At 39.2% G+C, this 17,060-nt stretch overlaps 1 protein-coding gene across 6 annotated transcripts in view; it reads left to right on the plus strand.

Annotated features, from left to right (window-relative positions):
• LOC148642033 (rap1 GTPase-activating protein 1-like) overlaps positions 1-17,060 on the plus strand; it is a 233,997-nt gene that overhangs the window by 133,628 nt on the left and 83,309 nt on the right. For 4 of the 6 annotated variants that reach the window (XM_088617477.1, XM_088617476.1, XM_088617463.1 and 1 more), the window contains one exon: positions 2,889-2,924. Coding sequence is in view for 4 of the 6 variants with exons in the window: in XM_088617463.1 (XP_088473589.1) it covers positions 2,889-2,924 (36 nt within the window). In the remaining 2 variants the exon portion in view is untranslated. Of the gene's footprint in view, positions 1-2,888; positions 2,925-5,567; positions 7,441-17,060 lie in introns of those variants that run through there. The other 2 variants (XM_088617468.1, XM_088617471.1) reach the window with 1 other exon arrangement.

Genomic DNA, 17,060 nt, shown 5'->3' on the forward strand with positions numbered 1-17,060 from the left:
TCAAGTTGTTCTCTAAAGATGAGAGCAGCAAGACTATATTCTTTTTTAAATTAATTAAATTCCACCCATTTTCCAGCACCTTATTTCCAAAATCAAAAATGCTGTAGAGGAAATCTCAGGCATCGATGTAAACCTGAATACATCTATGTTTTATTTCAAATACGCAGTCTATTATTGTTTTTCTGGAAGACTGCCTCTCTCAATGTGGAAATACCGCCCTCAGTTGGAAGCTAACAAATTAGTCATGTGGTTAATTTAACAAATTAAATCTGAGAGCCACTTCCTTTCACAAAGGGTTGTAAGACAATGGGTGAACTATCCAGCTACTGTACCTGGTTGACCTTGCTTCTATACTTCCACAGAATCCCATAAGAAATGGCTAAACTGAATTCCTAAATCATTACCTCTCTAGTCACCAGATGTGCATAATGGTCCATTATCGTTTCTGGTGATATTTTTGCTAGTTAGTTGCATGCCAGCCTGGTTCTGCGGCTCTCCCAGGCATCTGCAGAAATAGAAATGAGAGAGAGCTGTGCACCGCTGTCTGGCACTTGTTGACCTCCACTCTCCTTGACTAGAGATGCTGCGCTGCACTCTAAACAGAAACATGAATATAATCATCCGCATGCCCCCTAGGAATTCACAAGGCTGAGGGCACTAAGGTTTTGAATTAAATAGGATGGAGGGCAAATTCTGAAGTTGATCTAAAGATATTACTGTATACACAGGTGGGGCAGGGGTTAGCATTGCTGCCTCTCAGTGCTGGGGCCCAGGATTCAGTTCTGGACCTGGGACACTATCTGTGTGGAGTTTGTATGTTCTACTCATGTTCACCTAGGTTTCCTCTGGGTGCTCCGTTCTCCTCCCGCAGTCTAAAGATACACTTGGTAGGTTAACTGGCTTCTGTAAATTGGCCCCTTGTGTGAACCGTGTGTCTGTGTGCGCTGTGATGGACTGGCATCCCATCCAGGGTGTATCTTGCCTGTGTTTCCGTGCAACCTGTGCTTCACAGGATAGGCTCTGGGCCACCATGACCCTGAATTGGATAAGCAGTTGACTTAAGAGATGAGATGAGATATTATATACAACTGGACACAGACCTTTTGTTGTAGCCGAATCCCTGTCAGTGTCTAAAAGACTCCAAGTTCAATGTGTTGAAGTGTGAAGTGAAAATAGATTATTTATAGGTTAGAAGGTTAATAGTTTTATTATTTGTCTTTTGGTTATTGGTTTCAGTATTTAAGTCTATACAGTTATCATGTTTTTGTTGATGTACGGTTTCATAGATGGATTAGTTTCCGTGTGTCACTTGCTGGACTGATTATGGCAGTGGAGCCTACAGTATACTGTACATCTCTGACTATAAAGTGTCGGGAGGTTAGAAGTTCAATTATGTTTTTCCACTCTTTAAAAATACTGTATAGTTGGTCTTTCTGCTGGACTGGTTTCTTTTTCACATGCACAGATTCATTCAATTCTCCACATGCATTCACAGATATGGTATAAGGAGTAGCTGGCGTATTCTTAATCTTGCACTGTTGTACCTGAGTGAATGGGGTTTGCCATTGGCTGGGTGGAAATAATGTCCTCACAGCACTTGTGTGCATACCTATTTTGGGAATACAGAGGTAAGGAAATGGATTTCAAAAAGCATTAGTGGCTATCCCTGTTGTGCATTCTTCTTAGCGTTGCCTTGGAAACCGTTAGAGTGATCTGTCCAGGAAATCAGGGAATAAATTGACGTTAAACAGCAGCATCACAGTGCAGACAGGTAGAGCCCAGGTGGTGGGAGACAGCAGGTCCAGGTCTCGCCAGTTTGCACCCGCTGGGGGAAGTGAACTCTGAATTGCCAAGCAGAGCACAGAGATAGAGTCGCCGAGCTCTGGGAGGAACCAGGGCAGCGGTCACTCAGGGTGAAGAGCAGCAGACGGTCAGGAAGCGCCACAGATGCCAATTAGCCTCTCCTCAGGTAGGAAGGAAGTGGTGTCCACGGCACAGGTTTGAGCGCCGGTGTCCCTTCACATAACTGTCTGGTATCCAGGCAAAACAGATGGAGCTCTCGGTGAGTTATCAGAAGAGCTGAGGGGTACTGCTTCTCTAATTTTAGAGGCGGTTTGATTTCCCACAATTGCGCTGGTGGGTTTTATGTTCCGTCCTGTGGCAAAGTAAAGAACAAAATAGTACAGAAAGCAAAAACATGCTGATAATGCATTTTCAGAGACTGATGCTGAACTTCCAACTCTTGTTTTATCACCATACCCAGGCTGCGATATGTTTATTAAAGACCTAATCTCATCTCCCGTACAAAAGAGTATACTTCTAGACATCTTTTGTCTAAACAGAATGTAAACATACTCTATGTGAATCTCTTACATGAATTATTCATTTAAAGTGGTGACTTTTCATTTCTTAATAAAACAAACATTAGAATAAGTCCCCGAAACTTCAATTGTACAATTGTAATTGTAAGGACTATGGTAGTTTTTGATTTTGTACAGGACTTGCTTTGGAAATCTTTTATTGTGTTTTAGACTGCATGCTGTGAGCTGTTTTAACTGGAATTTTATATGCATGAGGTTTTAAAATCCTGTGTAACTGCTTGTTTGTGGAAATAAGGTTATTTTCTTTCTTATAGAGGTACAGTACTGTTATTTTTATGATAGTCATTGACTTTTTGTATTAAACCATTGAGTGCTATAACACTTCTCATTCTTTTGTGTTTTGTTTCCAAAAATATGAACCCAACATTATCCTGCATCTGAAAATATTCTCACACTTCTTTTGATTTCATCAAAAAGTGTCAGTATGAGAAACAATTCAGCAGAAACAGGGTTTGAGGGGAATGTGATTTAATGTAAACAGCCATGTCTCTCTTCTTGTCTTTTCAGAGTTGACAAGTCCTTTTCCAAGGCAAGAAGTATCTGGTGAGTGCCTTCTTCAGTCTGTTGACCTCAATCAATAAGATGCAAGTAACATGATTTACAAGTATTTGTTCACATTGCTTCAATTTGTGAAAAATTGCAATTGAGATTTTTATATACTGTATATTAAAATCAGTGCTCCTTTCTCCTGATCCTGCACAGCCCTGTAAGTGTTAATAGAGATATCCAGTCCCCCAATGAGTAAAAGTAAGAAAGCTGTGGTAATTAAAGCCAAGTAATTACTAAAAGGGCTAGATGGTTATTAATTAAATTAAGTCATTAGGCAGTCATGTTGGAATGAAAAATGGCAGTTCCTGTAGCTCTTTAGGACCAGCAATGAGGTTCACTGATTAAAATCATTGTTAAATGGTACTATATGTTCATATACCCAATGTCAGGATATTCTAAGATGCCTATTATCTTTTTTCATTGTAAATGTTGGTGAAATTAATTGAAAAAGTACTGTACAGGTTCTCTTTACTCAGGTTAGGAGATTGACAAACAGAGATCTTTTATTCAGTCAACTGAAGGGGAGCATAGCACAGAGTCAGGGTTTCCCCTAGCACTCAGTAAATATGCTTGCTTAACTGAGGTTACACTTTCCCTTTTATACATTAAATGTAGGCGAGACTTTAACATATCAAAGGAGCACACAGGGCACAAGACACTGTCATAAGTCTTTCAAACCCAAAGAAAACGACAGGAACATGCCATTTGGCATCCTGCAATCTTGTTTTATTTCTCTGATTAAACACACGGGTGTGAAAAATCACAAACTTTAGTTGCAGAAAGACGCCAATTTCTCTTAGGTGCATATTTAACTCACTGTCTTGACCCTTCTCAAGAGTTCCTCTCACTCAGTCTTCCACACAGTAAACTGCTGTATCACACGTCAACTCAGCCTGCTGTTTGGTAACACTGGGATTATAAGGTTGTATTACTGTAACACTACGATCATTCGCTTAATTGAGGTAATGAAAGCAAAGATCTGCATCCCAGTGTTCTTTCAGTATTATACTGTATGTATGGCAGAGCTTGGAAAGAACAGTAGTTGTGGACTTCCATTGTAATTGAAACAACATGAGCTCACGTCTTCCACAATCTTATTTTGTTCTTTTTCAATTAGTGAGACACTTTATGGTGCTTATTTTCAATGTGAAGATAGACATTTTCTTTCAGCAGTTGGTACCTATTGGATTTCTTTCATTGTTGAGTGAGTTATTTTAAACATATGGACACTTATGTTAATGTTTACTTTAATCGGAAAAAAAATGGTCCAATTCAAAAGTAATAGGCACCAACACAGTTCTAACCAAACCTGGACTAAGCTTATCTCACAATCACTGGAGGGGATATTGAGAATGGGGTGAGTTGGAATGAACGAATTTTAGCAGGGCCCCACATGTTGGTTTTAAACCAATAAAAACATGCACGCTGACAATATTTAACTCCACGTTTCAGACAAAACTGTTTCACAAAGTTGGTATTACTAAGTCTGTAAAATATGAGCTGCAAAAGAAGGTTGTACAAGTTATAAATAGTAGCTGCTTTGTGCAGCCTGTTTTCTTTTCATTTCCTTCTTGAAGCACGAGACTGATCTCAAGTCTGCCTGGAAGGCTTTGAATCAAATAGTCTTGCTTTCACAGTTTTCGTTGCTAAACAGATATAGGGATTCTCTGTTTTAAGTAAGATTATTCAGTAGTACGTTAAATGTCTGGTTTGTTGTCAAATGTCAAGTTTTTGTTGGTAACTACCTGTATCTTTTCTAACTTTATCAAATATTTGTTCATCCTAATACACATCCTAAGACATAGGCTGCTAGTGAGTATTTCTGCTGTTCTGTAGATGTCTGTAGAGTTGCGTAAATAAAAATGACTAAAATCCAGTATTTTTTAGGTAAGAGTAAAAGATTTTGCTTTGAATACTTTGTATGGTTTCCAAATTTTGGCACCTGATAACGTGCCAAAAGATAAATATACTGTAACAACAGAAAATGATCTTCTCAAACAGTGAGATTCACTTTACACTTCAAAACAAAGATAAAAACTGATACAATCTAAACTCAAATTATTAGTATGAGGAATATCATTGTCCTAAAATCTGCTGATTTCCTGTCATTTCTGGTCTGTTTTCAAAGTCTATTAGTCTGGATGAAGCACATTTAGTAAATTCTCCTAATCATTCTTATTAGTTGTGGGCTTTCTGCATTTTTATAATTGCAAATGTTGTGGTTTGAGATGCAAAACTAGGCTGCTGAAAGTTGTGAACTCGTGTTGGCCACTGGTGCTTCATAGTCTCACCAATATCTGGTCAGAAACTGCAGCCTTGCTCTGCAGTCTTTTGTCTAAGGCTTCACGGTTTGTGGAGTATTCCTTCTCGCTGTTTTCACCGAATGTCTGGAATCTGCAAATCGCAGCACTTAATGTGAGGAAGCAGAAAAGGGTAGTGAGTGAAAAAGCTCATATAAGAAGGAGAGATGGAAAGAAATGGGCAGGAAGGAGCACTCAGGGACACTGTGCATACTCTGCTGAATCCCGTTCTGTTGCCAAGGCAACTGTTAACAATATTGCACAGCCTTGCAGTGTAGTTGTCGTGTGTGAGCTGCCGTATGCAGGTACAGTTTGCAGTTTCCTGTGTGTCCAATAGCTGCAGAGAGCCTCTCTGGCTCAGCAGTCAGGGAGCAGAACCTCTCCAGTTCCACAGATGGATGACTGCGATTCACAGAGGTCAGGCCAGCTGGGCCGTGCTTCAGTGTGATGTATGAAGTGAACTGGGCTGTCTTAAAAAAAAAAACACCTGGCAGCGATGCTCGCAATCAATTCTGCAGCCCGATCAGAAGAGAAACAGTCGCCGCCGCAGAAAAAAAGTTGACAGGACTGAAGAAGAAACTGCTTGTCGCCAGAGGCCTGAATACTGACGAGTCCCACTGGCTGTGGAAACGTTTCCCTTCTTGGATTTGGCAGCAGTCTGGATCGGATGGGATGTAATGCACTGTATGATCTGATGCTGTCTTTTGAAAATAAAAAAAGGGTTTGCGTGGAGCCAAGATTTATAACCATACACACGAAGGGAGAGGTCAGGAAGACCTGAAATTCTGACTGAAATGCAGTTTTCTCTCAGGAGAGGTTGGGCTGCGACAACCAAAGTCAGTGTTCTTGTGATCGTCATGTTAATGATCTCATTAGCATTTGTGGAGTGTAGCCTTGCTTGACTGTAGCCGGCCAAATTCTGAGTGGTTTCAGTGTACCGCAGGAGAAGAGTAGCATACCATCACATTTTACTCATAAAATTTAATAGAAATCAGCAGGAACCTGAAAGAATTGAACTAGAGACAAATACAAGTTATGCCTCGTTCTGTGCATTGTGCACAAAAGAGACAGAGCTGTTAAGAGGTATTAGTATTGCATAGCAGAAGACAACAAATTATAAGTTTGCAAATCTGCTACCTATTACTACTGCAGTATATGCCTTAGAGATAAAGCCAGAGATTATGGCGTATTTCTGATTAGAATCTATGAATAGAGCTGAGCTCTTCAGTGACTTTTTGAGGGAAATAGTCATAGGAGAAGCAGGTGCCTGTAAATCTAAAACAGCAGGGGCTATAGCCACAGTAAATCATATTGAGTTGATTAGTGATGCAGGCATTAAGGTAAGGCTGGGGCTGTGCAGAGCACAATGAACTAAAGTGATTATACATAAATCAATAGCGTGGGATTGAGTTTCTTGAAAGTTTGTTTTTTTTCCCTGCTAGGAAGCGCTAAGTGCTGCAGGCTTCAGCGACCTGATGATTATTCAAATCCCTGGCTCATTTCTATTGATCAGCAGTTAAGGTTCTGCCTTTCTTTGCTTGAAACAAGGTTTTCTCAGCACGCAGCGCATCTATCGCGCTGAATCTCTGTGTGTTTTTTTTTTGGAAGGGAACCTCTTTTCATGTCCTGTTTCCGTCTGTGTCCTTCACCCGCACCAAGCAGGAATCAATCGTGCAACATGGCCTGATAAATATTTTAACAAGCTGCGCTTCCTCCGCTGGTATTCATCATTGAAACGGCATTTATAAACAGGGCTGTCTCCCATAAATTCCACTTCTTGACAACGTTTTATGCCAATACGGACATAGTGGAACAAGGTCTTCCTTCTGTCGTTTGTGTTGTTGTTTTTTTCCTGAAAAGTGGCAAATTAGTTTTCTTGTGTACTAAAATTCACAGACTTCTGTGGGACCAGTAAAAATGATTTATAATAAGGTGATAGTATACTAAATGCATTAGGCCAAGACAGAAGCCTCATATTTTCCTGAAGATGAACGCTGGCCTGACCATCACTGCAGCAAAGAGGCAGGCTGCAGCAAGAGACCTCTTTTAATAAGCAGCGTTTGTCTTGGTGAACCCGACTGAGGTGTCTCTCCGATACAGAAAGAGAAAGCAGTCTTCTGGGCTGATCCGAGACTTTTTACAGGACAAATAGAAGTGTCTTTCAACATGCCTTGTTCTCCTTTTCGAATTGGCCGACCCAAAAAATTCTGGTGAGTCCAATTTCCGCTTAAAAATCAAAATGTAAGATTAATTTGAACTACTCGTGGGTTCGGTTCATATGCGATATGAGCTGCTTAGAGACATTCTATCAGTTATAATGTGTATCATTTAATATGGCAACACATCCTCGTTTATCTCTTAAAGGGATAGGCTCCATAACCTTCTACAGAACATTGAAAGTTTTGTCTATATTACTCTTAGTTTTCATTAGACGGGTTCAATTCTTTTGCCATCCCATGTCAAGTTTTTGCTTTTAATAAAGTATGCAGTATATAAATAATGTGATTCTTTAGGTTCCTTATTGAAGTTGCTTTCTATGTTCTCTGTTCCCTGGGGTTTGCCACTACGGTGCCCTGCAAACCTTTTCAGCTCGCAGCAAGCCTTTCAAGTCCCAAACCTTCTGGGGCAAACCAACTGATTTAAAAGAAACTACATAGACTACAATCGTAATGACAATTACAGTATTTGACTGGAATTTCAAGTGAAATGTCGGCTTGTTTCAGGGAACATAAGTGTTTTCTGTGTGGTCCAGTGCAGGAAAGACCTCCACATATTCCCAGTCAAAGCCTTTTAACATGATTTTTCTGAATCCATGGCACACCTACTACACACCAGTGCACCATGGCACACAGTTAGAGAACTGTTCAAAGACATATTGACAGTAAAGCCAAATGTAACCTACATTTACTGTAATTGAACTTAATTGCATATGCAGGAATTCCAAATTGATCTCTTAACAGAAGTAAAACATGTTGTGGGTTTTGAGAAAATCACCTCTGCAATCATGGTATGGAGTCTCCCCCATCAAGCGTGTACTGTACTGTATTGTGTTGTCAGGTATCTTTGGTTTTGGGTTAATTGAAAGGGAGGATCTCGTTATTTTAAAGTGTATACAGTGGAGTGTATCAAGGTTGGTTGAGAGTTGAATAATAAAGGAATTACACGATGAGTATTTTTGTTTAATGGAGAGATTGTGGATGAGTATTTTCATTTATGAGGAAGGACTGGTTTGTTTTTGTCAACTTGCCACCCATCCTCCCACTATATCACCTTTTACCTCCACACTGTGTTTAATTTTCATTTTGAAATATTGAGCTTTGTTTATTCATTTTTACTCTGTAAACAAAGCCTCTTACACTGAAGCACTGGGGACAGTGTAACATAGCCGGTAAGGCTATGGACTCATACCCGTCTATTGGTGAGTTAGGGGTTCAAACCCTGCTGCAGACACTTGTTGTACCTTGAGTGAGGAACTTTACCCCAGTAGCTCCAGTCCAACGTGCCGTATACTGTAAATGGGGACCAGCATTGCTGGGAACAATCACTGTAGTGCACCTGTATCCCATCCAGGGAGCAGACTCACTCTCTTTCCCCTTAAAGCCACAGAAACCAGGAAAAGCTTTGGCCTCACGAGCCACTGTAGCTCAGATATGGAAATGACCTACCTACCCTGAGATTTGATTTCTGCTACTGCCACCACACTACAAAAAAGTTACCACTGACACACCACTAAAACACTGCAGGATAGCACTGCAATGAAGGATATACTGTAGGATGGTTAGTATACTACTAATGAGAACGTGTGTAGTCTGACAGGTAGGTACTGTGGTTCTCACAAAACATCAATGATAAGACTGCAGCACATTATACCAGTACAATGGACTGAGGTCCTTATATCCTTGATTGTATATCACACCACTCAAATTCTTGGCTACAGCAGTGGCTTCGGAGGGTGTATGCTCAGGAAACAGACTGCTGTGCAAGAATAAGTCTGGTATCAGAAACTCTAGGTACAAGATATGTTATTTAAACTGTCCTGTGTCTAAACCAAACATTGCTGACAAATTATGAAATCCTATTTGCAAAGTTCCATAACATCTGTTAGCTCTAACTTAAGGCTATAATAGCTGTTGCTGCACCTGATCAATGTACTGTAACTTTCTTGATGAGAATTGAGCAGACTGTCTAGATTGTAGGTAATGTATGATGAATTGCTGGCGCAGAGCATTAAAGAATATTAATAATGCTATTAGGGACTGAAAACCTGTGAGAGCTTTGCTTCATTTACAACATTCAACAAATGTTTTGCAAATGCAAAGTTATGAATACTTTCAGAAGCACTCTGCAGGTGGAGTGCCACAAGGCTTGACTCTAGCTTTTTTATGTATAGAGCATTCAAGAATATAATAATGCTTTTAGGCATTAGAAATCTGTGGGAGCTGGCTTCATTAAGAACATCTCACCAAATGTTCTGTAAATTAGAAGCTAGGAATATTTTCAGGAGCAAAGTTTTGTAAAGAAGACTCCTATCATGAAATTAAATATTATTTTGTAAACTCTTATGTTCATCTTTACACTGCAGGTTTATAGAGTAATTCACTGTATACTGTTTTGTAAAATTGCCATTTGTTGTTGTTAACACCCTGTGTGCAAAATTAAGTTTACTAAAGTCTAAATGTTTGTAAACAGACTGAAAAACAGATCTTACTTTACTCTTTTTTATATTTTTTTTACTTTTTGACTTTTTGTATGACATGAATAGACTTGTGTAGTACTGTATATCTTTTCTTACCCAGTAATTCACTGGGACCTGTTGCCCATTTTCAAGTTAGAGCATTAATTGCAGTCTCTCTCCCTTTTCCTCTGATCGAGTTTATCTGGCCTTACTTTCCTGCAAAGTTTAATTTTTGTGTCCTTCCCAGCCACTACAGCTTTTCCCTAAAATATTAATCAGCTGATCATGGTAATTAGTTTTGATATCTATGTGGGCACTCTTTCACAGTGTGGAGTCTAGCATATTTCTGTTTTTGGATTTTCTCCTTCCCAGTGGCCTGGACTTTGTCTGAAGCTTCTTTGCAACACAATCCAAAGCAATATGTCTTAGTTTTCCCTCATTGCTTTATGTGACAGGAAGCTGGCTGGAAAAAAAACATGTCATTTTCATGAACCCTAAAGCACTATGAATTCACTTTGTACTCTGCATCATCATATGCATGTTCCAAAGGCTTTGCACACTGTAAAGGGCTGCCCAGCTTCAGCTGACACTAAGCCAGGGATTTCAATCTTATCCTTGTCTATATGACCCCAGTTATCAATCCAGCTGAGCCCATAAAACGTAACCAATATTTTCATTACCTAGATGTCATTGCCAGCTACTTAATTTTGCAGATAGACTTGTGAACACACTGCTGAAATGTAATAGTTTTAAATCTCTTACTATTTTAGAGCTTGGATCAATAAATTGTAATTGTTAATTAAATTATAAATTCAAAAAGACATTGATTATGCACCTTAATTGAGAGCTACAACAAAAACCTGCAAACACTGAGATCAGCTGGGAATAGGCCAGGAATGGAAAATATTATCTAAGTACTTGAGAATAAGGTTAGTTACATTAGTTAGTTAATGGAATAATTATTTCTGTTAAGTAGTTAAGAGCTTGAGTGCATTGAAATCAAGGACTGGATTTGTGATCCATTGAACTAAACAAACATTTGGGTAAGTGGCTTGATTGATCCTGATTTATACCTAGATCTGTGCTGAATATCAGCATACAGTACCAATGATATCATACCATCAATAGTCACAGCTGAAAGTGAACTGATGAAGTCAGTGCCTGACATGGTAAAATAAGGTGCAAAAGGTGCTGTCTGGAAGAGCAGTATTTATAAAAATATTTACAAAATCCATTTCATGTTAATGTGAATTTTATTACCAGGATTGCATGCCAATTACAAAATAAATATAATTGAAGATACAGTATGCCAAAAATAAATTTTGTATTATACTCTAATAAGAATAATATGAGACATGACAGATCTTTCTCAGTTGGCATCATTAGCAATTTTATCTGTTGGTATCATATCATTAGCAATCAGGGTACATTTGTAATCTCTTTCCATTACAGCCAATTAGCATCTTTAATGAACTAACTCTTTGTTGATGGACGATTGAAAGCTTTTTGGAAGTAATTGCATTGCTAGTTTCTCGTCGTTGCTCTTAAGGCACTCCTTGCATTTTTAAATCACAAGACAATAAAAAGGGGACAGTTGTCTTGAGGAAACAGACAGAGCAACAGTGTGATTGAAAGGATTAAGCTGGGCAACACTTGCATTTAATAAAACAGAGAAATCTGTTTGGTTAAATCTGTTATAGTACATTGACTTAGCTACGTATTGGACTGTGTGAGTTTATTGAACTGTATTCGTTCGGTGACGTTTACTAGTAAATACAGTAGTTATTTCTAATATTAGATAGGGGGAGCTGTTCTTATCTACGGTAGTTTTAGAACTGGGTGACTGATATGCAGTTGTTCAGGGCTGTACTGACCCTGTTCTCAGATGGGTAGAACTGTCAGTTTTATAACCAGTGAGACTTAGTTGTTGCCTCACACCTGTCTACTTAATACACTTGAATGTGAAAACCAGAATTAACGTTATCACATGATAATAATTTATTCAGTGGTGATGGAGTTTAACACAGAATATTCAAAACCATCAGACCATTAAAACCTTTATCAGTCAGGCCACTGAAAATATTAAGAGGTATTAAATGTAATTCTACATGCAGAGTAACGATTTTGAGAGTTATAACTGGAAAATGAAAATGGCTTGGTGCTTTCTGCAATGCAAGTTTTTTTTCCCTTTTTTGTGTTTAAGAAATAAAACATATTATTTCCGACTTATTCAGTATCATGTTTAATGACACCCTCAACATTACCCTCACAGGATATTGGTCCCATACAGGTATGTCCTTCAAGGCCACCTTAGCCCTAGTTCCTTCTGCTGACTGTTTGTTAGATGCTGGTAAACATTTTTACTGTACATCTATCAGATGGGAGTCAGTGAAATTGCAATATGCAATGAAATGATAAATTAATCCAATGAACAACAGCGAGTTAGGTTTAATGCATTATTTCATTATCTTGTATTGTTTTCTGCCCCACTGGCAGCTCATCTGTAATAAATTTCTGGGGTCCAAGCCCAGGTGTTTTTTGTGATGTAGAATTGTGGGAACACGTTCACCCGAGAAATACTGTTTTAATGTTTATTGTTGTATTATTTGCCTGTACAGAGGTTGTATCAATTTCACATTTCACTGCTTGCTTCATGCAAGGCGAGCATGTTTTCACACATCCAGACATTTCAAACATCAGACTAATCCAGGAAAGTACTAAGCTAATAGGCTAATGCAAAAAGCTGTTTAAAATATGACAGAGAATGCAAAGCATTTTTGGTTTGAGAGATTTACAATAGTTTTAAACAAAGCTCATTTCACTTTGTTAATAAATTCTAAAACTAAGATGTCTAAGGAGTAAATATTTAGTGGTAGCAAGGGAAGCAAAACTCAAATCTGGGCAAATTTTTAAGTTTAAAGCAAAGCCTTTTATATTTTTGGTGAAAATATTTAACGTTTTGTGCAGTTTTCAATGTCGCTCCTGCTCAGAGACTGCTGCTGTCCTTTCCAGACTGCTTCATGGTGCCGAGTTTTAGACTTGCTTCATTCTTACCCTTTTAAACAAACTTCATTCACTTTAAAATGGCCTAATCCTCTGTGTGTTCACTGTTTAAAGAAAGGCACTAATTTCTGCTAATCCTGAGCTGGTAATCTGTTGTCAGAATTTGTTGGTGCTAGGGCCTCTTGTGTGAGGGTTAAGTGCTTTTCTTCCCCTCTTTCAAGTGGGGCTGAGAGATTAATGCGATGGGCTTTCATTATGAAACTCTTGAGTCCATTAGCCAGACACTTAGCTCTGTTTAGTCCCCGATAAAGCTGCTGCTGACCTACAACTAATACTAGAAGCACTTAAAGTAAGATAATTGCACAGAAAAGTAAATACATTTTGCAAATACATGGACATTTGTTGGATTCAACTTTTATTTTTTGTAGCATGTCACAGCGAAAGATTGCAAATTTGACAAAATAGTGCTTGTTCCACTTGCTCTCTATTGGAAAGAGTAGAATAACTCCTTACATTAAAATATAGCGCTTTTCATCCGAAAGGATTCCAAAGCACCTTTCATACTGTGAAGTAGGGGACCCATTTCATCCACCACTGAAAAGCAGTACCATCCTGGGTGATACGTTACGTGCCAAGAGACTGACTATGGAGAGAAGTGAGGAATTGCTTTAACAAATGAATTAAGGGAATTTTATGAAGACAGAATTGTAGAAGCAATGTGGGCTTTTTGCCAGGTCACTGGGATTGACACCCCAATTCTGTAAAGTGCCAATGGATCTTTAAGGACCAAGCAGTCAGGATCATCTGAAGGACAGTACTTCCTACAGCACAGTGTTCCTAGTCATCGTAATGGAAATTCTAGGGGGAAGTGGGGGTCTCAACAAAAATACACTCACTCAACAACTACAACCCTTCCACCACTAGTACTACATGTATGCACACCCTTTATGCCAGCAGCCATATCACCCTGCAACTCACAACTGGCAACCCACTGAAGCTAAGCAGGTGTGAGCCTGGTCAGTACCTGGATGGGAGACCTCCTGGGAAAAACTGAGGTTGCTGCTGGAAGAGGTGTTGAGACGGCATGCCAGCAGGGGGATGAGACGGATGAGACGTAAAACCGAGGTCCTGACTCTCTGTGGTCATTAAAAATCCCAGGGCGTTTCTCGAAAAGAGTAGGGGTGTAACCCCAGCGTCCTGGTCAAATTTCACATTGGCCCTTACCAATCATGGCCTCTTAATAATCCCCATCTATGAATTGGCTTCATTACTCTCTGCTCTCCTCCCCACTGAGAGCTGGTGTGTGGGGAGCGTTCTGGCGCACTATGGCTGCCGTCGCATCATCCAGGTGGATGCACACTGGTGGTGGTGGAGGGGATCCCCATTACCCGTAAAGCGCTTTGAGTGGAGTGTCCAGAAAATATACATAAGTGTAAGCAATTATTATTATTATTATTATTATTATTATTATTATTATTATTATTTATATAAAGAACAAAACCATAATTAGCCCTATGTGAAAATATGCACAAACATATCACAAAAATACTACAGTAATAATTTGCAGAGAACAGAGGTCTTTAACTGCCTCTAGTGGCAGGTCAGCTAAAACTACTGTTCTTTCTGCCCTGTCCTGATCTGCCACACTCATGCCTCCCAATCTGAGTCCTGATTATAACAGCTGTATGTTCAGGGTCTGCTGGGAGTTTGTGAAATGGAAAGAGATAATTCTACAAAATAAGAATTTCAGGAAACCTGTGTATTAACCAGAATACTGCAGTAGAACAATATTGTTGGTTTTCTGTTATGGGAACAGCAAGCCTCCCCCAAATTAAATTAAGAGCCTGAATTCATATTCCATTCACTGTTTCCAATGAGACGCGAGAGGTGACTACATCTCCTGCATGCTAAATGTCCATTATGATAGAAAGGTTTCATGCCTGGTGAGCAGTTCATCCCTTCTCACAGCTTTCACTGTAAAGAAAATTGCTCCCAAACCAATTGCGTTTGTGTAAATGTATTCTACGTACATTTGCACAAAACCAATTGTAAATGTACTCTATGTAATGCCCAATCAATGGGAAATCCTATCAGTTTTGCCCACATTACAAAACCCACTGGTATAGATCAGACAATTCAGGGGATTTTTCTGCATTAAGGGTTAGTTTGAGACATGATTGTGCTGAATCTTCAGCATTGTTTTATTTTCCCATCCTTTGGTGGCAACACATTTGTGAAAAGATGGGATATACTGTCTGCTAGATGATGCCTGAGACTTCTCAGAATTTATTTTTACCAGTAAAACAAATTGAAGTACCTTGATGGACATTAACATTTTAGGATGCTTGTCTATACGCATTTTGTTCTGTCCAGGCTTCTTTAACAAGTACTGCCTTAGGATTATGCACAGTGTGTTTTCATACAATCTCACTTTCAATATTTACCCATACTCACATTTTGTCCATAACTACTGTTTTGAATGCTCATATTCTTCTGCAGTCGTCTGCTCAGTGCACAGATCACCACCAGCCCCTTTGACAGTCTGTACACAGCTCTCTGAGCCAGGGGCCTGGTACGTGATTGGACATGACAGGCCGCCCATCGTGGCTGAAAACCGAAAACCAAGATGTACGAGCTCTGTCTTGAATCAGACCGGAAGCGAGATAAAGATGAAAGCCTGCCATCTCAATAGCTCAAGAGCAAGGAAGAGAAATTCATCTTGGTGGATGGCTCTGCCTGCCATGACAGCCTCCACTTAGTGGGCGTGAGGAGAAGCCAGGTGAAGAGTTACCTGTGCAGTGGAGCTCAACAGGAAGAACCAGTCGCATGTGTTGTGGAACTCCAGATGTCACGTTTGTAGGGAAATTAGAATTCTTTTCTTCTAACATTGTAGGCCCATATCAGCCCCTCATTGTGTTTCTCTTCATGTTAACCATGCTGTCACCACACTTCGCTTACTACCTTTGATAATATCATGGCTATATAAACTTGGAATATTTAAGACAGCTTATAGTCACGGTGTTGAAGCTGATTCTATCAGTTCTATCAGGCTGGATGAGGTCCTGTAACTGATTATCTGCCAGAAACTAAAAGTAAGCTAGATTAAATGAAAGCACTCCTTTTATCTACAATCTGTCTTATAAATGCGTAATGTGGTCTGAATGTAGTGAATCACAGTATTATCATCGTGTAGTAAAGCTCATTGGAACCCTCAGAAACCCGAAGGTAAGTTTTGCTGAAAACATCAATGTTAATCAAAGTAGCATGCACTGTAGAGTAAAAATATGGCATACATGTAGAATGACCTTTCATATTTCATAAGATGGTAAAATAAGTGAAGAATGAATTAACAGAGCTTTGTGACCTCTTTCTAATTAGATTCTGCAGTTCGGCTCTGTAAGAGGCACGCTTGAGTGATGGGGTGAGAGACTGAACACTGTGCACTTTCTAACTGGAACAAGAAAACTAAAGTTAATTCAGAAAATATCAAGGACATAACATAAACTGATGGATCTGTACAGTTGCTTGTCATCTCTTGTGAGAGTACCAGAGGGACCAGTGCAGGGGGCAGCTCTGGGGAGAGTGGGCTGTGACCACAGACACATACAGTACAGATAGCTAGCAATCATGCTCTAATGCTCCTTCCCTTTTTATAGTCTATTGCATTGTCTTATTTCCCAGTGGAAAGTGTAATCACAGCCTATGTAGCCAAAGCAAGACCAATTAAAAGCAGCATGCTTTATGTGTATAAAAATAGCACATGACTGGCATTCTGTTGCAAGCTGTCAAATTCTATTCGAAGACCTGAGACATGATCATAATAAGCTAAAACCGACATTTCCATAATCCTCACACTGAGAAATGTTATCTGCCATTTATGCATGCTTTAATTTGCACTAGAGTGTCTTTATTTGATGTGTATGCCTAACCTAAAAACGTGTTTGACTATTTTGATATTAAAAAGCTATTTTTTAACACACTGGTATACATACAGTATATATATGAGACCTGAACATGGTCATTTAAACGTGTTTTAGTTACTGTACTTCAGTATTATACTACAGTACATACAGTATATGCAAGATAGCAGCATTACAACCTTCTAGTCAGTCTTTTTGGATATTAGAAGCTAAGCAAGGTTGTTAATGGACA

This window comes from Lepisosteus platostomus, chromosome 23 (genome assembly GCF_059453375.1).
Source record: "Lepisosteus platostomus isolate fLepPlt1 chromosome 23, fLepPlt1.hap1, whole genome shotgun sequence".
NCBI lineage: Eukaryota > Metazoa > Chordata > Actinopteri > Semionotiformes > Lepisosteidae > Lepisosteus > Lepisosteus platostomus.